Raw genomic sequence first — 22,751 nt, 5'->3', positions numbered from 1 at the left:
TCTCCTCGGGGTTGTCGTTGCGGTTGTACTGCGCCAGCAGGCACCGCTGGTAGCCCTCCGCCGCCTCCTGCGCGGGGGGACAGCGCGCGGGGGTGACGGGAGCCCCGAGACCCCGACGGGACCCTCCCGATTCCCCCGGGAGCCCCCACGGCGCGTCAATTCCCCTCCTCGCAGCTGTTGGTGCGGTTGTACTACACACCACCGGTAGCCCTCAGCCATCTCACGTGGGTGAGGACAAGCGTGTGGCTGCTGGAAGGGTGACAGGACCCCCAAAACCCTGACAGGACCCCCCAATCCCCCCGGGAGCCCCCATGGGGTGTCAATTCCCTTCCTTGCGGCTGTTGTTGTGGTTGTACTGCACACCGCTGATAGCCCTCTGCTGCCTCCTGTGGCTGGGGACGACACCCTGGGGTGCTGTAGGGGTGACAAGACCCCCAAAACCCCAACGGGACCCCCCCGATCCCCCCAGGCACGTCGCTTCTCTTCCTCGCGGCTGTTGTTGCGGTTGTACCGCACACCGCTGGTAGCCCTGGGCTGTCTCATACAGGCGATGACAAGCACAGGGTCACCAGAGAGGTGACAGAACCCCCAATCCATGATGGGACCCCACAAACACCACTTCTCCTCCTCATGACTGTTGTTGCGGTTGTACTGCACACCGCTAGCAGCCCTCAACCATGTCACACGGATGAGAACAAGTAGGGGGTTGCCGGAGGGGTGACAGGACCCCCCCCAAAACCCCGCCGGGACCCCCCAGACCCCCCCCGCCGGGAACCCCCCGCTCACCTTACAGGCGGTGTCGAGGTCGAGGGCTTTCTGGTAGACGTCCATGGCTTTGGTGTAGTCCTTCATGGCCTCCAGCGCCGCCGCTTTCCGGGTGTAGCCCTTGACTGGGGACAGGCGGCGGCGGCGGGGGTACCCCGTGAGCCGGGGAGGGGGGGCGCCCCGCGATTCAGGGGGGACGGGGGAGGCCCCCGCCTGCCCCACACTTACTGAAGGAGGGCTCGAGGCGGATGCACTCCTCGCAGTCCTGCGGGAGAGGGGACATCAGGGGGGGACGGGGGACCCCAAAACTGCCCCCCCCGGGGGACGGGGGGCCCCAAGTGTCACCCGCCGGGCGTCAGGCGGCTCCCCCACATACACCCAAACCAGCCGCCCGGGGACCCCCCGGGACAGCACCGGCCTCACCCCCTGCCCGCCGGCACCCCAAAACTGGCACCCAGGCACCAAAAGGGGCCCCCCGACCCAAAAACGGCCCCGGGGTGCCCCCCCCAATCCCCCCACCCGGCCCCGGGGTGTCCCCAGGAGCCACAGCCGTCCTCGCACCGTCCCCTCGGCACCCCAAAACCTGTTGGGCAGGACCCAGACCCCCAAAACCAGCCCCGAGGGCCCCCAAAAACACAGAGAGAAGACCCGGCACCCCAAACCTGCCCCCCCGAGCCCTAAAAGGAGCCGCAACACCCCAAAACCAGCCCTCGGTGTCCCCAAACCCCCCAAACCAGCTCTCGGTGTCCCCAGGACCCCCAAGATGAGCCCCCAGACCCCAAAACCAGCCCTCGGTGTCCCCAGCACCCCCAAGATGAGCCCCAAGACCCCAAAACCAGCCCCCGGCATCCCCAGGACCCCCAGGATGAGCCTCCAGACCCCAAAACCAGCCCTTGGCGTCCCCAGGACCCCCAGGATGAGCCCCGAGACCCCAAAACCAGCCCTCGGTGTCCCCAGGACCCCAGGATGAGCCCCCAGACCCCAAAACCAGCCCTCGGTGTCCCTGAGACCCCTGGGATGAGCCCCAGGACCCCCAAACCAGCCCCCAGGTGTCCCCAGGACCCCCACAATGAGCCCCAAGATCCCAAACCAGCCCTTGGTGTCCCCAGAACCCCAGAATGAGCCCCCAGAGCCCCAAATTAGTCCCTAGTGTGTCCCCAGACTCCCAAACCAGCCCCCAGGTGTCCCCAGGACCCCCAGGATGATCCCCCAGCCCCCCCCCCCCCCCGAGCCCCCACCTTCAGCGCGAGCTGGAACTCGAGCAGTTTGGTGTAGCAGGCGGCCCGGTTGCTGTAGAGCTTGGCGTCGTTGGGGTTGCGCTTGATGGCCTCCGTGTAGTGCTTCATGGCGCGGGGGTAGTCGCCTGGGGGGGGGTCGGGGGGGGACACGCGGGGGGGGGGTGAGCCGGGCCGTGGGGGGGCCCCCAACCCCCCCCCCTTCCCCTCGGGGCACCGCTCACCTTTCTGGAAACACTCGTTGCCCTTGTTCTTCTCCTCCAGCGCCAGCTCGGGGTCGATGTAGGCCAAGCGCTCCTGCTCCTTGAGGATCTTCTCGGCCTGCGGAGCGAGGGGGTGGGCGGGGGGCCCCCCAAATCCCCGCCGGGACCCCCCCAAATCCCCCCCGCCACTCACCTGCTGGCACTTCTTGAGCACGTCGGGCGTGCGGTGCTCGGCCAGCGACTTGTTGTAGAACTGGATCGCCTCCTTGTACCGCTCCTCTTGAAGTAGGAGTTGCCGACGCGGGCGTAAGCCCTACGGGGACGAGGAAAGGGAATGAAAATGGGGGTCCCGGGGGGGGGTGTGTGTTTTGGGTGCCCCCCCCCGCCCTCCCGCGGCGCTCAGCTCACTTGGCGATCTGCCGGTAATCCTCGCGGTTCTCGCGGCCCACCTCGATGGCCTCCTCGCACAGCTCCCGGCACCGCTGGTACTCGCCCTTCTCGAAGTAGACGGCTGCGGCGCGGGGTCGGAAAGGGGAGAAGGACGACGTCAGCGTCCCCGGGGGGGGGGGGGGGGGCGCGTGTGTCCCCCTCCCTCCCCAAAAGGCCGCCGCGGCGACCCCCGTCCCCGGCGCGCACCCGCCTGGTTGGCGATGTAGGTCATGTTGGCGGGGTCGAGGCGGCGGGCGCGGGCGTAGTGGTCCAGCGCCGCCTCGAAGCTCTTCTGGCGATACGCGGCGTTGCCCAGCTCCTTCTCCCGCAGCGCCTGGGCGACACCGGGGGGGGGGGGGGGACACACACACGCGGTGGGTGACGGCGCGGGGGCCGCCGGGACCCCCCCCCGTCCTCGTCCTGCGCGGCTCCTACCTGCTTCTTGTTCTCGGGCAGCTCCTCCTCCATGGGCTGCGGCTGGGGCTGCGGCTGGGGGGGGTCGCGGCGGGGGGGCTGCTGCGGCTGGGACGCGGCGGCGGGGGGCGGCGGCGGCGGGGGGGACATGGCCTCCTCCTCCTCCTCGCCGCCGCTCAGGTCCACGCCCAGCAGCACGCTCAGCGTCGTCATCACCCGCGGGTCCTGCAGCTTCCTGCGGGGGGGGGACGCCAACGCCGCCCATGGCCTCGCGCCCCCGACCCCCCCCGAAACACGGCTTGACACCTCCAACACCCCCCCGAAACACGGCCTGACCCCCCCCAACACCCAGCCCAAATCACCCCGGGGGCACCCAGGACCCCCAGACCTGACCGCATCCCCCCCCCCAGGGCACCCAGGACTCCCCTGGGGCACCCAGGACCCCCCAGACCTGACCACATCCCCCCCCAGGGGCACCCAGGACCCCCCTGGGGCACCCAAGATCCCTGCAGGGCACCCAGGACCCCCCAGACCTGATCACATCCCCCTCGAAGGGCACCCAAGCACCCTCCAGACCCAACCAGATCCCACCCAAGGGCACCCAAGACCCCCCAAACCCGACCCGAGGGGTTCATCAGGACCCCGCAGACCCCCCCGAACCTCGCAGACCCAACCAGATCCACCCAGGATCCCCTAAAGCTGGCTAAATCCCCCTCAAATCCCCCCAGGTGCGGTTCAGGGCCCTGCTAAATCCCCCCAAAGCCTCAGGGACCCAGCTGGATCCGCTCAGGACTCCCTGGAGCTGACCAGAGCCCCCTCAGATCCCCCCAGGGATGTCTCAGGACCCCACAGACCCCGCCAGATCCCTGCAAAACCTCAGGGACCCAGCTGGATCCACCCAGGACCCCCTTAGAATCGGCCAAATCCCGCTCTGATCTCCCTGGGATGGCTCAGGACCCTGCTAGATCCACCCCCAAAACCTCACGAACCCAGTTGGATCCACCCAGGATCCCCCTGGAGCTGACCAGATCCCCCTCAGATCCCCCAGAGGTGGCTCAGGACCCTGCTAGATCCCCCCCAAAACCTCAGGGACCCAGCTGGATGCACCCAGGATCCCCCTGGAGCTGACCAGATCCCCCCAGAGGTGGCTCAGGATGCTGCTGGATCCCCCCCAAAACCTCACGGACCCAGCTGGATCCACCAGGATCCCCCTGGAGCTGACCAGATCCCCCAGAGATGGCTCAGGACCCTGCTAGATCCCCCCCAAAACCTCACGGACCCAGCTGGATCCACCCAGGATCCCCCTGGAGCTGACCAGATCCCCCCAGAGGTGGCTCAGGACCCTGCTAGATCCCCCCCAAAACCTCAGGGACCCAGCTGGATGCACCCAGGATCCCCCTGGAGCTGAGCAGATCCCCCAGAGGTGGCTCAGGACGCTGCTGGATCCCCCCAAACCTCGCGGCCCCCCCGGATCCCCCCCCGGCTCACTCACGTGCCCAGCTCGGCGGGTTTGCTGCGCAGCTGCTCCAGCAGCTCCCGGTAGCCGGGGTCGGCGAGCAGGGCCCGCGTGCGGGGGTCGCCCTCCAGCCGCTGGTACAGGTTGGGCGCGTTGAACGGGTTCAGCAGCTTCCTCTCTGCGGGGGGGGGGCAGCGGCGTCAGGGGGGCGCCAACACCCCCCCTCCCCAAAACCCCCCCCGATGCCCCCCCCAAACCCCCTGGCACCCACCAGCCAGCCTGGCCTCCACGTTGTGCAGCCCCCCCCTCCCCAAACCCCCCCCGGCACCCACCGGCCAGCCTGGCCTCCACATGGCACAGCCCCCCCCCTCCCCAAACGCCCCCCCCGGCACCCACCGGCCAGCCTGGCCTCCATGTGGCACAGCCCCCCCCCCAACACCCCCCCTCCCCCAAAACCCCCCCAAACCCCCCCCCCAAACCCCCGGCACCCACCGGCCAGCCTGGCCTCCACATGGCGCAGCCCCCCCCCCAAGCCCCCCCCCAAATCCCCCCCAACCCCTCCAGCCAGCCTGGCCTCCACATCGCGCAGCCCCCCCCTCCCCAAACGCCCCCCCGGCACCCACCGGCCAGCCTGGCCTCCACGTGGCGCAGCCCCCCCCCCTCCCCAAACGCCCCCCCCGGCCAGCCTGGCCTCCACGTGGCGCAGCCCCCCCCCTCCCCAACCCCCCCCCCCCCCCCGGCACCCACCGGCCAGCCTGGCCTCCACGTGGCGCAGCCCGTCCTTGAGCTGCGCGCTGCCCGGCTCGCGCCTCAGCCCCTCCTCGTACGTCTGCTTGTCCTGAAACGGGGCGGGGGGGGGGGACGCGGGGGACGGTGAGAGGCGGCGGGGCCCCCCTCCCCGCGCGGACCGCGGCCCCCGGCCCCCGCGGCGGGCGCCCACCTTGGCCCAGTCGGGCTTGAGCTGCAGGGTGCGGCAGGCGTCGTCGAGGCGCGCGCGCGTAGTCGCCCTGGCGCGCGTAGGCGGCCGAGCGGTTGCTGAAGAGCACGGCGTTGGCGCCGTCCAGCGCGATGGCCTCCGAGTAGTGGCGCAAGCGCCGCGCCGATGTCGCCCGCGCTCAGCGCCCGGTTCCCCTTCTCCTTCAGCTCCGTCACCTGCTCGCAGCGGGGGGGGGGCACGGGAGCAGTGGGCGCGCGGCGAGGAAGAGAGACCCCCCCGCTCCGGACGCGAGGAAGAGCGCGGGCTCGGCCCTCCGCGAGGAAGAGCGCGGACTCGGCCCCGCAGGCGTCAAGGCCTCGGGCCGCTGCGGCTCCTCCTGCTCCCTGAACCCCCCCAAAAACCTTTTGTGTCCCCCCAAAACCCCCCCGCCACTTCCCAGCCCCTCAGGACCCCCTCGTCCCCCCCAAGAAGCCCCTCTCCTACCCCACGCCCCCCCCCTCAGGGCCCCCCCCCCAGCCCCACAGGGCTCTCAGGACCCCCCTCGTCCCCCCCCCCCACCGGGAAGCCCCTCTTCTGCCCCACGCCCCCCCCTCAGGGCCCCCCCCAGCCCCACAGGGCTCTCAGGACCCCCTCGTCCCCCCCCCGGGAAGCCCCTCTCCTGCCCCCCACGCCCCCCCCTCAGGGCCCCCCCCCAGCCCCACAGGATCTGGGCAGCCCCTCGCCCCAGCCCCACATGACTCTCCTCCTCGTGACCCCCTTCTAGTCCCCCCAAAGCCCCCCCCCCAGCCCCACAGGAGCCCGGTGACCCCCTAACGCAGCCCCACACCCCCCTCAGGACCCCCGTCAGCCCCTCAGGGACCCTCGCAGACCCCTTTGCGGCCCCACAGAATCACTTCAGGACCCCTGCAAGCCCCTTAAGACCCCTCACATCCCCCCCAGGGTCTCCGTAACCCCCCTGAGCCCCCCCCAGCCCCCCAGTGACCCCCTAACGCAGCCCCACACCCCCCTCAGGACCCCCGTCAGCCCCTCAGGACCCTCGCAGACCCCTTTGCGGCCCCACAGAATCACTTTGGGACCCCTGCAAGCCCCTTAAGACCCCTCACATCCCCCCCAGGGTCTCCGCAACCCCCCTGAGCCCCCCCCAGCCCCCCAGGACCCCGGTGACCCCCTAACGCAGCCCCACACCCCCGTCAGCCCCTCAGGACCCCTCCGCAGCCCCACAACGGCTCAGGACCCCCCCAGCCCCCTCCCAGCCCCTCTCTTCAGGCTCAGGCCCCCTCAGGACCCCCGCAGCCCCCCTTCCACTCCCCCTCCCCAGCCCCACGGGACCCCAACGACCCCCTAAACCAGCCCCGCACCCCCTCCGGATCCCTCCCCCGCCCCTGAGGGTCCCTTCACACCCCCCCCAGCCCCCCCAGGACCCCCTCAGCCCCTTTCCTTGGGCTCGTACTCTCTCCGGGCCCCCGTAACCCCCCTCCCCAGCCCCACAGGACCCCCCTGGTCCCCCTCTGCAGCCCCACCCCCCCCACCAGCACCCCCCTCCCCAGCCCCAAAGCCCCTCAGGACCTCTCCCAGCCCCTGGGGCCCCCCCTCACCCCTCCCAGCCCCCCTCTGCAGCCCCCGCAGGCCTTCAGGGCCCCATCAGACCCTCTCCCCAGCCCCCCAGGACCCCTTCGGCCCCCCCTGATCCTCTCAGCATCCCCCTGCCCAGCCCCACACACCCTTGGGACCCCCCGCGGCCCCCTCAGGAACCCCCCCCCCAGCCCCAGAGGGTCCCCACAGGCCCCACATGAACCCCACAGGCCCCTCCGGAGCCCCCTCCCCAGCCCCACACACCCTTAGGGACCCCCCCCGGCCCCACAGGCCCCCTCCTCCCAGCCCCACATCCCCTCAGGACCCCCCCCAGCCCCTCAGGACCCCCATAGGCCCCCTCCCCCCAGCCCCACATCCCCTCAGGATCCCCCAGCCCCACAGGACCCCCTCAGGTCCCCTCCCCCCAGCCCCACATCACCTCAGGACCCCCATAAGCCCCCTCCTCCCAGCCCCACATCACCTCAGGACACCCCCGGCCCCACAGGACCCCCATAGGTCCCCTTCCCTCAGCCCCACATCACCTCAAGACACACCCGGCCCCACAGGACCCCCACAAGACCCTCAAAGCCCCCCAGCCCCTCAGAACCCCCATAGGTCCCCTTCCCCCAGCCCCACATCACCTCAGGACACCCCCGGCCCCACAGGACCCCCACAAAACCCTCAGGGACACCCGCCCCAGCCCCACAGGATTCCCTCAGGCCCCCTCCCTCAGCCCCATAACCCCTCAGGACCACCCCGGCCCCACAAAAAACCCTCCCCCAGCGCCCCCCGAGCCCCCCCGGCGGCGGCCCCCGCCCCCACCTGCTCCATGGCGGCGCCGGTTCCGCTCGCTCCGCTCCCGCCGCCCCCGCGCCGCCTTCTGGAACCTGCTAGAAGCCTCGCGGCCCGCCCCCCCCCGCCCCCCCATTGGCCGCAGGCCCCGCCCCGCGCGCGCCCCCGCGCGCCCCCATTGGCCGGCGCCCGCGCCCCGCCCCGCCCCCCGCCGCCGCCCATTGGCCGCGGGGAAGGACGCCCACCCGCCGAAGGCCCGCCCCGCCTCCCCTCCCGGAAGCCGGCTCGGCCCGGCAACGAGGGGGCCCGCCCCCTTTGCCCGCCGATTGGCCCGGGCTGGCGGCGCTCACCGCCCATTGGCCCGCCCCGCCCGCCTCGCGACGCGGCGGCGGCGGCGGCGCCCATTGGCCAGGCCCCCCTCCCTTCTGGAATTTTCCACCTCTCCCATTGGCTCGGCGCGGGGCCGACGCGCGGGGGGCGGGGCCTCGCCTGGAACCAGGGCGCCGCCTGGCGGCCGGGAGGCCCCGCCGCGGCGCGACGCCGCGCCCCCCCACCGCCACCAGAGGGGGGCGGGGCCTCGGGGGGAGACACGTGCCTTGCACGAGGGGGCGGGGCCTGGGGGCGGGCCTTGCACGAGGGGGCGGGGCTGCGGGCAGCCTTGCACGAGGGGGCGGGGCTCTGCACTGGCCGGGGCGGGGGGGGAGGGGGGGCAGCACCCTGCGCCTCAGTGTCCCCCGGTGCCCCGTCCTTGTGCGTCGCACGTCAGCCGCTAAGTTTAGCCGGGGTTATTTATACCCGCGCTCGCACGAGGGCGGTGGCAGGGGAGGGGGGGGCGGGGGGGGTAATTCGACCTGCCCCCCCCCCCCCGTGCGAGGCCATGTTGGCCCTCGTGCGCCGCGCAGCCGCCGCCACCCTCGCCCCCCGCCGCCCCGCCGCCCCCCGCCCGCCCCATGGCCGCCAAGGTTGACCTGGTCACCGCCACCGACTGGGCGGGAGGCCAAAGGTGAGGGGACACCTGGGGGGGGACATGGGGGGGGACACCAGGGGACCTGGGGGGACACGGGGGGGGCAGGGGATGTGGGGGGAAAGAGGGAGGGACAAGGGGGACATGGGGGGGTCCTGGGGGGGACACGAGGGGACATGGGGGGAACATGGCGGACATGAGGGGGGACATGGAGGACGGGGGTAGGGGGGACACGAGGGGACACAGCCCCCCCCCCTTCCTCCGGAGGCCTCCAGGTGCCCCCCCAGGCCACAGGGGCTCCCCCAGGCTGGCCGCCAGGCCCCGTTACCATGGCAACCCTGGGGTCACCCCCCCCCCCACGCACACACACACACCCCTCCCCCTGCCCCAGGCCCGGTTACCATGGTGACACCAGGGTCAACCCCCCCACACACCCAAGGTCCCTGTGGCCCCCCCCAAACCAGGCCCCGTTTCCATGGCGACAACAGGCCTAGGGGACCCTCCCCCCCCCAGGCCCCCATTACCATGGTGACATGGGTGCCCCCCCCACCTGGTTGCCACAGCAACCGCACCCCCCCATTTGGGGGTGTGTGAGGGCCCACTATGGGGGGGGGAGGGGGCAGCCCGGACGCCTGGGCCCTCCCCGGTGGCGCGAGCCTCGTGGCTGAGTGCCGCGAATAGCTGTGGGGGGGGGGGGGCTTGTGCAAGCCCTCGTGCGAGCCCTCGTGCAAGCCGGGCCTGGATGAGCGGCTCTGGGGGGGGGGGGTATTGATGGGGGCACCCCAAACACCCAGGTTGCCCAATGGGGGGGTGAGCGGGGTGGCCCATGCGAGCCCCGTGCGAGCCGTCGTGCGAGCTGTCGTGCGAGCCCTCGTGCGAGCCCTCGTGCAAGGCCTCGTGCAAGCTGGGCCTGGATGAGCGGCTCCAGGGGGGGGGTATCGAGGGGGGCACCCCAGACACCCGGGTTCCCCGATGGGGGGGGTGAGCGGGGCGGCCCCCGTGCGAGCCGTCGTGCGAGCCCCCGTGCGAGCCCTCGTGCGAGCGGGCGCCGGCAGCCTTCCTGCAGGGGCTGTCGCCCAAGCAGCGCCGGCAGCACTACTTCACCCGCGACTTCCTTGCCCTCAAGAGCGTCGAGCCCTGGCGCCGCGCCGGCAAGGGTGCGCGGGGGGGGGGTCCGGGGGGGGGTCTGGGGGGGATCTGGGGGGATATTGGGGTGTTGGGGGGTATTTAGGGGTGTCTGGGGGGATATTTGGAGGGTATTGAGGCTGTTTGGGGGTATTTGGAGGGTATTGTGGTTATTTGGGGAATATTTGGGGGTATTGAGACTGTTTGGGGCGTATTTGGGGTATTGAGGAGGTATCGGGTTATTTGAGGTTGTTTGGGGGTATTTAGGGGGTATTGGGGCTATTTGGGAGGTATTTGTGGGATATTTGGGGGTATTTGAAGACTATTGGGATTATATAAGAGAAATTCGGGATATTGAGAGGGTATTAGGAGTATTCAGAGGTATTGCGAGTGTTTGGGGGGTACTTGGGGGTATTGGGGTTATTTGGGGAATATTTGGGGGTATTGGGGCTATTTGGGGGTGTTTGGGGGTATTGAGGGGTATTGGGGGTGTTTGGGGTATTTGGAGGGTATTGGGGTTATTTGGGGGATATTTGGGAGTATTGAGGCTGTTTGGGGGGTACTTGGGGGTATTGAGAAGGTATCGGGGTTATTTGAGGTTGTTTGGAGGTATTGAGAGAGTACTCTGGTTGTTTGGGAGGTATTTGGGGGATATTTGGGAGTATTTGGAAAGCAATGGGGTTATATAAGGAAAATTTGGGGTATTGAGAAAATATGGGGAGTATTCACAGGTACTTGGGGGTGTTTGGGGTTATTGGCAGGTATTTGGGGGTTATCGGGGATACCTGGGGGCTATTTGGGGCATTTGGGGGTATTTGGGGAGGTATTTGGGGGTATTCGGGAGCATTGGGGGTTATTTGGGGATATTGAAGGCATTTGGGGGCATTGGGGGGTGTTTTGGGGGTATTCGGCAGTATTTGGGGGTGTTTGGGGAGATGTTAGAGAATTTGGGGGGCACTGGGGTTATTTGGGGTATTGGGGGTTATTTGGGTATTTGGGGTTTTGTGGGTGTTTTGGGGGTATCTGGGGAGGGTTTTGGGGGAAAGGGGTATGTGGCAGTACTCGGGGGTAACCGGGGGGCTTTTGGGGGCGTTTTGCCCCCCGCAGGTGCCCGGGCGCCCCTGGACGAGACCCCGCGGTTCCCCCCGGCGCCGGCGCTGGCCGAGAAGCTCTCGCTGCTGCGGCACGACATCACCCGCCTCGAGGTGGACGCCATCGTCAACGCCGGTGAGGCTCGCGCGGGGCCTCGCACGAGGGCTCGCACGGGGGGGGGGGACACGGGGGGCATCGGCAACGCCGCTGAGCCTCGCACGGGGGGCACGAGGGGACACGACAGCGCACGAGGGGTCACGACGGTGCACAAGGGGAGACGGTGATGCACAAGGGGACACGATGGTGCACGAGGGGACACGGTGGTGCACAAGGGGAGACGGTGATGCACAAGGGACACGACGGTGCACGAGGGGACACGGTGGTGCACGAGGGGACATGGTGGTGCACGAGGGACACGGCCATGCACGAGGGGACATGATGGTGCACGAGGGGACACGATGGTGCACGAGGGGACACGACGGTGCACGAGGGGTCAGGACAGTGCATGAGGGGACGCGACGGTGCACGAGGGGACATGGTGATGCACAAGGGGACACGACGGTGCACGAGGGGTCAGGACGGCACACGAGGGGACATGGTGATGCACAAGGGGACATGGTGATGCACGAGGGACACGACGGTGCACGAGGGGTTACGGTGGCGCACGAGGGGTCACAACAGCGCACGAGGAGGGGCCACGTGCCGGGACGCTGCCGGCCCCGAGGGCCGCGGGGTGGGCTCGGCCGGTGCCCTCGTGCGAGGGGGTGCTTCACGCCTGCCGGCGTGCGAGGCGCCGGGGGGGCCCAGGCGTCCGGGCGAAGGAGGCGCCGCCGGCGGTAAAAGGAACCGTCTCTACTTTATTTCGGGGGGGGAGGGGGGAGGGGGGGGTCGCGTCGCCTCGGTTTTGGTCTTTTCTCCTGCTTTTTGTCCGTTTTTCCCCCCGTTTCCGCCGTCCCGTGGGGGGAGGGGTGTGAAGGCACCTCGAGGGGGTGGGGGGGGGCACTTTGGTACTCGCAGATCCACCCCGAATCCGCGCCGGGGCCCGGACGCCTGGGCCCCCTCCCCGCGACCCCCCTCCCCACACGCACACGCGCACCCCGCAGAGCGCCCGGACGCCTGGGCCCCTTCCCACGGCTCCCTGAGCGCCCGGATGCCTGGGCCCCCTCCAGGATGGGTGACCCGGACGCCTGGGCCCTCTCCAGGACGGGGGGACCCGGACGCCTGGGCCCTCTCCGGGACGGGGGGACCCGGACGCCTGGGCCCCCTCCAGGCATTGAGGACCCGGACGCCTGGGCCCCTCTTCCTCTCTCCCCTCCCAAGCCCCAAACCAGCTTTGGGATCTGAACCAAAATCTGCTCTTTTTCCCCCAAAGCCTCCGCGGTGCCCGCAGAGGAGGAAAATGCCTAAAAAAAGCCAAACTGCCCCCAAAAAAAGGCGGGGGGTTGGGGGGGCTGGATGAAGCCGGGGGGGGTCCCTGGACGTGTCCCCAAAGGGGGGGTCCTGGGCACCGAATGTGTCCCCAAGGGGGGGGGTCTCACTGTTGGGGTCCCAGCACCGTCCCCGTCCCCGTCGGGGTCTCCTTGAGGGTGTCCTGGTGCCGTCCATGTCCCCATGGGGGTCTCATCCAGGGGGTCCTGGCACCGTCCATGTCCCCAAGGGGGGGGAGGGTCTCACCGTTGGGGACCGAACACCGTCCCCATCCATGGTCGGGGTCTCACCATGGTGGTCCCGGCAGTGTCCCCATCCCGGTTGGGGGTCTCGTCCTGGTGATCGGGGCCATCATCCCCATCCATGGTCGGGGTCTCATTGAGGGTGTCCTGGTGCTGTCCATGTCCTCGGGGGGGGGTCTCACTGCTGGGGACGAAACACCATCCCCATCCTGGTTGAGGTCTCATCATGGTGGTCCCAGTATCGTCCACATCTTAGTCGAGGTCTTGTCCTGGTGGTTGGAGCCATTGTCCCCATCCATGGTGAGGTCTCATCATGGTGGTCCCGGCATCATCCATGTCTTGGTCGAGGTCTTGTCCTGGAGATTGGGGCCACCGTCCCCATCCATGGTCGAGGTCTCTCATGGTGGTCCAAGCACTGTCCCCATCCATGGTCAGGGTCTCACCATGGGGGTCCTGGTACCGGTCCCCATCTCCGTTGGGATGTCACCATGGTCACCCTGGCATCATCCATTTCTCAGTTGGGGTCTTGTCCCGGAGATTGGGGCCACCGTCCCCGTCCATGGTTGAGGTCTCACCATGGGGGTCCCAGCATCATCCATGTCTTGGTCGAGGTCTTGTCCTGGAGGTTGGGGCCACTGTCCCATCCTGGTTGGGGTCTCACCACGGGGGTCCCAGCACCATCCCCGTCTCCGTTGGGGTCTCACCATGGTGATCAGGGCCACCGTCCCCATCCACGGCTGGGGCGTCACCGCGGGGGTCCCATCCCCGTCCCCGTCCCCGTCCCCGCGGGAGGGTGGTGGGCGGCCGCCTCAGGACCCGCCGTATTCGGCGTGCGGCACCCGCCCGTCCGGGAAGCCCCGAGCGGCGCCGCCGTCCCCGTCACCCCGCGACGCTGTCGCCGCCACCACCGCCGGCAACGGCAGCGGCGGCGGCGGGGGGAAGATGGTGCGGACGCCGCCGTCCCGCAGCGGCCGCAGCGGCAGCCCGGGCCGGGTGACGCCACCACCGCCGCCGCCGCCCGCCTTGTCACCGCGCCGCCCGCCAACACCGCGCCGCCGCCGCCAACACCCCGCCGCCACCCCCAGCGCCAGCCCGGCCGCCGCCGCCGCCACCGCCGGCGGGACGACGCCGCCGGGGATGACAACGCGTGGCGGCGGCGGCGGCGACGGCGACGGGGACGAGGCGGTGCTGTCCCCATCGCCGCCGCCGCCGTCGGTGCGTCCGTGGGCGCAGCGCGGCGGGGCGCCGGGCGGCTCCAGGGCGGCCAGGCAGACGCGGTAGGCGGCGCGGGGCTGCAGCGCCGTCACCACGTACTCGCCCCGCTCGCCCCGCACCAGCGTCTCGGTGACGGCGCCGGCGCCGGGCCGCAGCCAGCTGAGCCGCAGCGAGGCGCCCGCCGGCGCCGGCGGCCAACGCACCCGCAGCGCCCCGCCGGGGGCCGCCTCCACCCAGATGCCCTGCGGCGGCGGCGGCGGCGGTGCCGCGACAGCCGGCGGCGCTGCGACAGGCGGCGGCGCGGGGGTGCCGCAGGCGTCCAGCTCGGCGCGCAGCTCGCCCACGGGCAGCCCGCGCAGCCGCTCGGGCGCCTGGCACAGCAGCCCGCGCACCTGGAGGCCCGGCGGCGCCCGGCGCCGCAGCCACTCGGGCAGCCAGGCCAGGCCGCAGCCGCAGAACCAGGGGTTGTTTGCGCAAGCAGCAGCTGGCTGAGGCTTGCCCAGGTCGTCGAAGACGCCCGGCGGCAGCGTGGTCAGGTTGTTGTCGGAGAGGTCGAGCCGCTCCAGCGCCCGCATGCGCGCCAGGGCCCCCGGCGGCACGTGGCTGATGGCGTTGGCGGCCAGCGAGAGCCGCCGCAGCCGGGCCCGCGGCAGGTTGGCCGGCGGCGCCGCCAGCGCGTTGCGGCCCAGCGACAGCTCGCTCAGGTTGTGCAGCCGGGCGAAGGTGTCGTCGGCCATGCGGCGGTTTCGCCAGCAGGTTGCCGTCCAGCACCAGGCGCCGCAGCGCCGGCAGCCCCTCGAAGGCCCGCAGCGGGATGGTGGCGATGCGGTTGTCGTCGAGCCGCAGCTCCTCCAGGCCCGGCGGCAGCCCGGCGGCACGCTGCTCAGGTGGTTGCGCGAGAGGAAGAGCAGCCGCAGGCGGGGGCTCTCGGCGAAGGCGTCCTCCTCGATGCCCGCCGCCGACACCGAGTTGTCGTCCAGGTGCAGCCCGCTCCAGCAGCGGCGCCCGCGCCAGCGCCCGCCGCCCCAGCGCTCCGCACGTTGTTGTCCTGCAGGTGCAGCTCGCGCAGCGCCGGCGGCAGGTGCGCCGGCAGGTGCTCCAGCGCGTTGGCGTACAGGTAGAGCACCCGCAGCGCCGGCAGACGCCCCAGCCGCGGCGGGATGCCCGCGTCGCCGATGCGGTTGTTCTGCAGGAAGAGGGTGGTGGCGCCCGGCGGCAGCCCCTCGGGCACCGCCGTCAGCCCCCGGTCGTTGCAGTACACCCGGCCGCCGGCGCAGCGGCAAACCGCCGGGCAGCCGCCCGCCACCGCCGCCGCCCGCCGCCAGCGCCGCCACCGCCGCCGCCGCCGCCGCCGGGCCCCAGCGCCGCCGCCGCTGCTGCTGCTGCCGCTGCCGCCGCTTGCTGCTGCTGCTGCTGCTGCTGCTGCTGTTGCTGCTGCTGCCGCCGCCCCGGGCACCCCCCCGGGCGCCCCCCGGCTCGCATGGGGGCGCCGGCGGCCGGGCGCCCCGCGCCTCCTGCGGGGTGGGGGGAGAGAGGGGCTTAGCGAGGGGGCCCAGGCGTCCGGGCGCTGCATGCATCCGCTGTGGCACAGGGGGCCCAGGCGTCCGGGCGCTGCATGCATCCGCTGTGGCACAGGGGGCCCAGGCGTCCGGGGGCTGCATGCATCTGCCCCAGACAGAGGGCCCAGGTGTCCAGGACCTGCACCAACCCTGGGACAGGGGGGCCCAGGCATCCAGGCGCTGCATGCATCAACCCTGGGACAGGGGGCCCAGGCGTCCGGGGGCTGCATGCATCTGCCATGGCACAGGGGGCCCAGGCGTCCAGGCGCTGCATGCATCAACCCTGGGACAGGGGGCCCAGGCATCCGGGGGCTGCATGCATCTGCCATGGCACAGGGGGCCCAGGCGTCCAGGCGCTGCATGCATCAACCCTGGGACAGAGGGCCCAGGCATCCGGGACCTGCACCAACCCTGGGACAAGGGGCCCAGGCGTCCGGGAGCTGCATGCATCCGCCATGGCCCAGGGGGCCCAGGCGTCCGGGACCTGCACCAATCCAGGACAGGGGGCCCAGGTGTCCAGGCGCTTCATGCACCCGCCCCGGGACAGGGGGCCCAGGCGTCCGGGCACTACATGCACCAACCCTGGGACAGGGGGCCCAGGTGTCCCGGGCGCTGCATGCATCAACCTCAGGACAAGGGGCCCAGGCGTCCGGGCGCGCTTTACGGCCAGGACGCCGAGGCGGCGGGGGCGGGGCATGGCCCTTCCTCCTACCTTCCTCCTCCTCGTGCTCCTGGGTGCGCAGGCGTGTGCAGGCGTGTGCAGGCGTGTGCGGGCGTGTCCCTCCCGGCGCTACCGGCTCCGGTGCTCCATGGCGGCGCCGGCCTGCGGCAGGGCGTGAGCCGGGCCCGCGGCACACACACGCGTGTGCGCACGCCTCATGCAAAGCACGCTCACGGTCACGTACGGCGCCCACGTGCACATGCAGAGCCTGCCTCGAGGCAACACACACACACGTCAGCGCACACGCGTGACCCCCGTGCAACACATGCGTGGGCCAACACGCCTGGATGCGGTGTAACACGCGTGTACGAGCACGGCACGATGCACGGACACAGTGCAACGCACGTGGCCATGGTGCAACGCACACGCACGGACACGGTGCAATGCACACAACGTGCGGTCACAGTGCAACACGCACGCGTGGCCACGGTGCAACACGCGTGCACACGTCTGTCGTCACAGCGCAACACGCACCCACACGCATGCTCGCGCTGCAACGCGCAGTCGTGCGCAGCCCCGGCGCAACGCACACACGTGCAGCCCCCCCCCCCCCGCTCACACCCCCCACGTCCTCGTGCGACGCAACCGCCCCCGGAAAGGGACCCAGGCGTCCGGGCCTCCGCGCTCCCCTCCCCCGCGGGCTAATTAACGCACGGCGCTAATGAACCTCCCCCCCCCCGGGGGCTCGTTAGCATCGGGAACCTGCTCCCGGCCCAGAATCCTCCGGGCCGCTTGAGGCCTCGCACGAGGGGCCGCGGCGTCGCACGAGGGGCCCCGGCGTCCCCCAGCGCCTGCCCCCCTCGCACGAGGGCCCCCGTGCGACAGGCCCCGGGGAGCCCCCCCCGCTCCCCCCCCCCCCGCCACCGAGCGGCACTGAGGGGCCCAGGCGTCCGGGCGGCAGAAGGGTCCCTTGTGCCGCGGGGACAAAGGGGCCTTTCACGGGGGCCGGCGCCATCCGGCCGCCCCCCCCCCGGCCCCGCTGCCGTGTCACACGCGTGTGCGACGCGTGTGCGGCGCCGCGGCCCCCTCCGGGCAACGCGAGAGCCGGGCTGGGGGGGGGGGGGGCAGGGGCCCAGGCGTCCGGGGCCACGCACACGCGTGTGGGGACGGGGGACACGTGTGTGCGGGGCAGGGGTGCGCGCGGGGGCTAATTAGCGGCTCCTCGTTAGGAAGCCTCGTTAGGAAGCCTCGTTAGGAAGCGGCCCCCGGGGACGCCCTTGCGTCAGGCCGGGGCCTCGCACGAGCCTCGCACGAGGGCTCACGTGTTCCCCCCCCCCTCCGCGTTGCTCCCCATGGGGAGGGGCCCAGGCGTCCGGGGGCCTCGCACGGCCTCGCACGAGGGCTCACGTGTTTCCCCCCCTCCCGCGTTGCTCCCATGGGGAGGGGCCCAGGCGTCCGGGGGCCTCGCACGGCCTCGCACGAGGGCTCACGTGTCGTCATCCCCCCCCCCGCCATGGGGAGGGGCCCAGGCGTCCTGGGGCCTCGCACGAGGGCTCCTCGCCTCCCCCACCCGGCGGGCCCAGGCGTCCGGGCCGTTGTGGCGCCGGCGCGCACCCAGGCCCCGTCCTCGTGCCGTCCCGGCCGTCGTGCGAGGGGGCGTGCGAGGAGCGTGCGTGTGCACACGAGTGTGAAACCCCCTCACTCAGACACCCCCCCCCACCAGAACGAGGGGCCCAGGCGTCCGGCTGCCGCACTCCCTCCCCTCCAGGCCAGGGGCCCAGGCGTCCGGGGGATGAAGTCCCCCCCCCAACCCTATAGCAGCCACCAGAGACTCCCCGCAAGGGGGGGCCCGGACTCCTGGGCCCCTTCCTGGTATAATGGTCGGAGCCCGTGGGGGGGATGCTGGGGGGGCTCCAGCTCCCGGACGCCTGGGTCCCTCACACCCCCTGCCCCCCCCCGGACGCCTGGGTCCCTCCCCGCGGCTGCAGCACCCTCATGTACCGGGGGGGGGGGGGGGGTTGGTTGGGGGGCTGGAGCAGGGGACCGGGGGGGGGGGCCTAGGCCTGCGCTCCCCGGACGCCTGGGTCCTTCAACCCCCCCCTCCCCATCCCCTGCTCCCGGACGCCTGGGCCCCTTGTCCCCCCCCCCGGACACCTGGGTCCCTCAGCCCCCCCCACCCCCCCCCCGTTTCCCAGACACCTGGGTCCCCTCCATTCCCTGCAGCCGGACGCCTGGGTCCTTCACCCCCCCGGATGCCTGGGCCCCTCACGCCCCCCCTCCCCGGACACCTGGGTCCCTCGTCCCCTCTCCGCCCACCCCCACTCCCGGATGCCTGGGCCCCTCACCTCTGCCCCCCCCCCCGGACACCTGGGTCCCCCCCATTCCCTCCACCCAGACACCTGGGTCCTCAGCTCCCCTGCCCCCCTGCCCCCATCTCCCGGACGCCTGGGCCCCTCACACTCCCACCCCCCCACTCCCGGACACCGGGGTCCCTCGTCCCCCTCCTGCCCCCCCCCATCTCCCGGACACCTGGGCCCTTCATCCCCCCTCATCCCCCCCCACTCCCGGACACCTGGGCCCCTTCATCCCCGGACGCCTGGGCCCCTTCATTCCCCCGCTCCCCTCATCTCCCGGACACCTGGGCCCCTCATCCCCCCCCCCCACTCCCGGACGCCTGGGCCCCTTCATCCCCACCGCTCCCGGACACCTGGGTCCTTCACATCCCCCCCCCCCCGCCCCCGGACGCCTGGGTCCCTCCGCCGCCGGAGCATCCCTGGGGGGGGGAAGGTTTGGGGGGCTCCGGGGGGCTCCGGGGGGTCCTGGGGGGCCCGGGGGGGGCCGGGGGGTTCGGGGGGGGCCGGGGGGGCCTTACCGGGTCGGCGCCGCCGGGTCCGGCCGGCGCGGGCGGCTGCGGCGTGTGAGGGCGGCGGGGCGGGGAGCGCCGCCTCCCGGCGCGCGGGGCCCAGGCGTCCGGGGGGGGGGGGCCCAGGCGTCCGGGGGGGGGGTGGAAGGCGGCGCTGAGCGAGGCCCGGGGGCAAATGCGGAGGGGCCGGAGGGAGGGAAGGGGGGGCGGGGAAAAATGGGGGGGCGGGGGAAATGCGGATATGGGGGGGGCAACCGGGGAGTGGGGGGGGGGGCGGGAATCCGGAATAGCGGGTGCAAATCGCGAACGGCGGGTGGAAATCCCCAATGGCGGGTGGGAAAGCAGAATAAGGGCGTAAATGCGGAGTAACGGGTGTAAATCCCGAACAGCGGGTGGAAATGCAGAATAAGGGGGTAAATCCCAAGCAGGGAGCATAAACGCAGGATAAGGGCGTAAATGCGGAGTAACGGGTGTAAATCCCGAACAGCGGGTGGAAATGCAGAATAAGGGGGTAAATCCCAAGCAGGGAGCATAAACGCAGGATAAGGGCGTAAATGCGGAGTAACGGTGTAAATGCAGAATAGCGGTGTAAATGCCGGGCAGCAGGTGTAAATGCGGGCAGCGGGTGTAAATGCGGAGCTGGGGTGTAAATGCCAGGCGGGTAACACGCGGTGGGGGCGACCGGAGGGGTGTAAACGTGGAGGAAACGGGGTGAATGCGGCAGGGAAAGGTGTGAATCCGGAGCGGGGGGGGGGAGGGCAAGAGCATCCCCCCCCCCCGGCGTGGAGCGTTAACCCCTTCGCTGCCCGACGCCTGGGCCCCCTTTGGGGGAGGCACCCGGACGCCTGGGCCCCTGGGGGTGGGGGAGGGGGCACCCGGACTCCTGGGCCCCCTTTGAGGGGGCACCCGGACGCCTGGGCCCCCCCATACCGGCTCCGGCTCTGACCCGGGTCTCTGTCTGCAGCCAACAGCTCCCTGCTCGGCGGCGGCGGGGGTGAGTCGGGCCCGGACGCCTGGGCCCTTTTTGGGGGGGGGAGCACCCGGACACCTGGGCCCTGTGGGGAGGGTGGAAGAGGGACCACCCGGACACCTGGGCCCCTTTGGAGGGGGTGGGACCACCCGGATGCCTGGGCCCCTTTGGGTGGGGGGGAGCAGGGGCCCCTGGATGCCTGGGCCCCCCCCGGTGGTTGGGGTCTGCCCGGACGCCTGGGCCCCTTGTGGGGAGTGGGGCCACCCGGACGCCTGGGCCCCTTTTGTGTGGGGGAGGGAAGGGGGGGAAGCAGGGATTGGGGCCGGGGCCCGGACGCCTGGGCCCCCCCGGCGGGGGTCGGGTCGGGTCCCACCCGGACGCCTGGGCCCCGCAGTGGACGGCTGCATCCACCGCGCGGCCGGGGAGCTGCTGGGCGCCGAGTGCCGCTCGCTCGGGGGCTGCGAGACCGGCGGGGCCAAGCTGACCTGCGGCTACCGCCTGCCCGCCCGCTGTGAGCGCCCTCGCACGCGCGTCCTCGCACGAGTGTCCTTGCACGGGGGCCTTGCACAAGCATCCTTGCATGAGCGTCCTTGCACGGGGGCCTTGCACGAGTGTCCTCGCACGAGCGTCCTTGCATGGGGGCCTTGCATGGGGCACTTGCACGAGCGTTCTCGCACGGGGGCCTCGCACGAGGGCACTTGCATGGGGATCATTGAATGCCCCTTGCACACCCCTTGCACGAGCATCCTTGCACAGGGGCCTCGCACAGGGGCATTTGCATGAGTGTCCTCACATGGGGGCACTTGCACAGGGATCCTTGAATGCCCCTCGCACGAGTGTCCTCGCACAAGCGTTCTCGCACGGGGGCCTCACACGGGGGCACTTGCACGAGCATCCTCGCACGGGAGCACTTGCACAGGGATCCTTGAATGCCCCTTGCACACCCCTTGCACGAGCATCCTCACATGGGGACCCTCGCATGGGGGCACTTGCACGAGTGTCCTCGCACGAGTGTCCTTGCACGGGGGCACTTGCACGGGGGCCTCGCACGAGCGTCCTCGCACAAGTGTTCTTGCACGAACATCCTTGCACGAGTGTCCTCTCACGGGGGCACTTGCACGAGCATCCTTGCACGGGGACCTCACACGAGCGTCCTTGCACAAGCATCCTTGCACAAGCGTCCTCGCATGGGGGCACTTGCATGGGGATCGTCATGGGGGACCCTTGCACGGGGACCCTCGCACGGGGACCGTCCCCGGGGTGGGGGGCAGCCCTTGCACGGGGACCCCGGCTCGGCCTCGCACGAGGGCCTCGTACGGGCACAGCCGCCCCTCGGGGCTGTTCGGGGTGGGGGCTTGGGGGGGTTGGGGGCCCCCGGGGGGGATCTGGGGGAGTTTGGGGGATTTGGGGACATTTCAGGGAGTTCTGGGGGCGGTTTGGGGGCAGTTGGGGCATTTTGGAGGGTTTCGGGGTGTTTTGGGGGCATTTTGGGGGGGGTTGGGGGGGTTGGCGGTGTTTCAGGGGGGTTGGGGGGTTTTGGGATCTTCTGGGGGCATTTTGGGGTGATTTCAGGGCGTTTTGGGTGGTTTGCAGGCATTTGGGAGGTTGTGGGGTTCTGGGGTATTTCGGGGTGTTTGGGGCTTTTTGGAGGTTTCGAGGGTGTTTTGGGGTGGTTTCAAAGGGGGTTGGGGGTTTGGGGGGTTTCAGAGTGTTTTGGGGTGGGTTCGGGGTGTTTTGGGGGTGTTTCAGGGTGTTTAGGGGTGGTTTCGAGGGTTTTGGGGGTGTTTCAGGGCATTTTGGGGGGTTTTGGGGGTGTTTCAGGGTGTTTTGGGGTGGGTTCGGGGGGTGGGGGTGTTTCGGGGTGGTTTGGGGGTGTTTCAGGTGTTTTGGGGTGGTTTCGAGGGGGTTTGGGGGTGTTTCAGGGTGTTTTGGGGTGGGTTCGGGGGGTGGGGGTGTTTCGGGGTGGGTTTGGGGGTGTTTCAGGGTGTTTTGGGTGGTTTCAAGGTGGTTGGGGGTGTTTCAGGGTGTTTTGGGGTGGGTTCGGGGTGTTTCAGGGTGTTTTGGGTGGTTTTGGGGGGGTTGGGGTGTTTCAGGGCATTTTGGGGGTGTTTCAGGGCGTTTTGGGGTGTTTCGAGGTTTTTTGGGGGTGTTTCAGGGTGTTTTGGGTGGGTTCGGGGTGTTTCAGGGTGTTTTGGGGTGGTTTTGGGGGGGTTGGGGTGTTTCAGGGCATTTTGGGGGTGTTTCAGGCGTTTTGGGGTGGTTTCGAGGGGTTTTGGGGGTGTTTTGGGGTGGTTTCGGGGGGGTTTGGGGTGTTTTGGGGTGTTTTGGGGTGTTTTAGGGGGTTTGGAGGTGTTTCAGGGCGTTTCGGGGTGGTTTGGGGTGGTTTCAGGGTTTTGGGGGTGTTTCAGGGTGTTTTGGGGTGGTTTCGGGGGGTTGGGGGGGTGTTTCAGGGTGGTTTCGAGGGGTTTTGGGGGTGTTTCAGGGGTGTTTGGGGGTGTTTTGGGGTGTTCAGGGTGGTTTCGAGGGGTTTTGGGGTGTTTCAGGGTGGTTTTGGGGGCAGCCGGCCACGGGACACCTTCCCCCCCCCCCCCAGACGTGATCCACGCCGTGGGGCCGGTGGCCGGGGGGCAGCCGGGCCCCACGGAGGAGGCTCAGCTGGAGAGTTGCTACCGCAGCAGCCTGCGCCTGGCCCTGGAAGCACCGGCTGCGCTCCGTGGTGAGCGCACGCGTCTCGCACGGGCCTTGCACGAGTCTCGCACAAGTCTTGCACACCGTGCACGGTCTCGCACGAGTCTTGCACAAGCCTTGCACGGGTCTTGCACTAGTCTA

General features: G+C 70.7%; 3 protein-coding genes and 1 long non-coding RNA gene across 4 annotated transcripts; 1 reads left to right on the top strand and 3 right to left on the bottom strand.

Moving 5' to 3' along the window:
• Positions 1–4: 4 nt before the first annotated feature.
• Positions 5–7,873, bottom strand: LOC136996565 (stress-induced-phosphoprotein 1-like; the record flags this gene model as incomplete). The annotated part of the gene is given in 15 exon segments (XM_067317457.1): positions 5–67; positions 787–890; positions 994–1,030; positions 2,004–2,128; positions 2,225–2,321; positions 2,397–2,485; positions 2,488–2,516; positions 2,612–2,714; positions 2,840–2,966; positions 3,068–3,281; positions 4,539–4,680; positions 5,250–5,490; positions 5,492–5,593; positions 5,595–5,654; positions 7,834–7,873. Coding segments are annotated over 15 exon segments (1,542 nt in total), but the record flags the coding sequence as incomplete, so codon positions are not given.
• Positions 7,874–8,753: 880 nt separating this feature from the next.
• LOC136996564 (ADP-ribose glycohydrolase MACROD1-like) lies at positions 8,754–22,744 on the top strand (the record flags this gene model as incomplete). The annotated part of the gene is given in 7 exon segments (XM_067317456.1): positions 8,754–8,792; positions 9,810–9,924; positions 11,000–11,119; positions 19,917–19,946; positions 20,317–20,433; positions 22,516–22,619; positions 22,621–22,744. Coding segments are annotated over 7 exon segments (649 nt in total), but the record flags the coding sequence as incomplete, so codon positions are not given.
• Positions 13,464–15,184, bottom strand: LOC136996562 (leucine-rich repeat transmembrane protein FLRT1-like; the record flags this gene model as incomplete). The annotated part of the gene is given in 5 exon segments (XM_067317455.1): positions 13,464–14,615; positions 14,617–14,741; positions 14,744–14,855; positions 14,857–14,898; positions 14,900–15,184. Coding segments are annotated over 5 exon segments (1,716 nt in total), but the record flags the coding sequence as incomplete, so codon positions are not given.
• On the bottom strand, positions 15,275–19,016 carry LOC136996563 (uncharacterized). Its single transcript, XR_010887601.1, has 3 exons — positions 18,962–19,016; positions 16,141–16,251; positions 15,275–15,383 (listed from the first exon to the last, which is right to left on the bottom strand). It is a non-coding gene; the product is annotated as an uncharacterized lncRNA (long non-coding RNA).
• Positions 22,745–22,751: the final 7 nt, after the last annotated feature.

Source organism: Apteryx mantelli, unplaced genomic scaffold, assembly GCF_036417845.1.
Source record: "Apteryx mantelli isolate bAptMan1 unplaced genomic scaffold, bAptMan1.hap1 HAP1_SCAFFOLD_412, whole genome shotgun sequence".
NCBI classification, from domain to species: domain Eukaryota; kingdom Metazoa; phylum Chordata; class Aves; order Apterygiformes; family Apterygidae; genus Apteryx; species Apteryx mantelli.
This window is presented reverse-complemented; position numbering and strand designations above follow the sequence as displayed.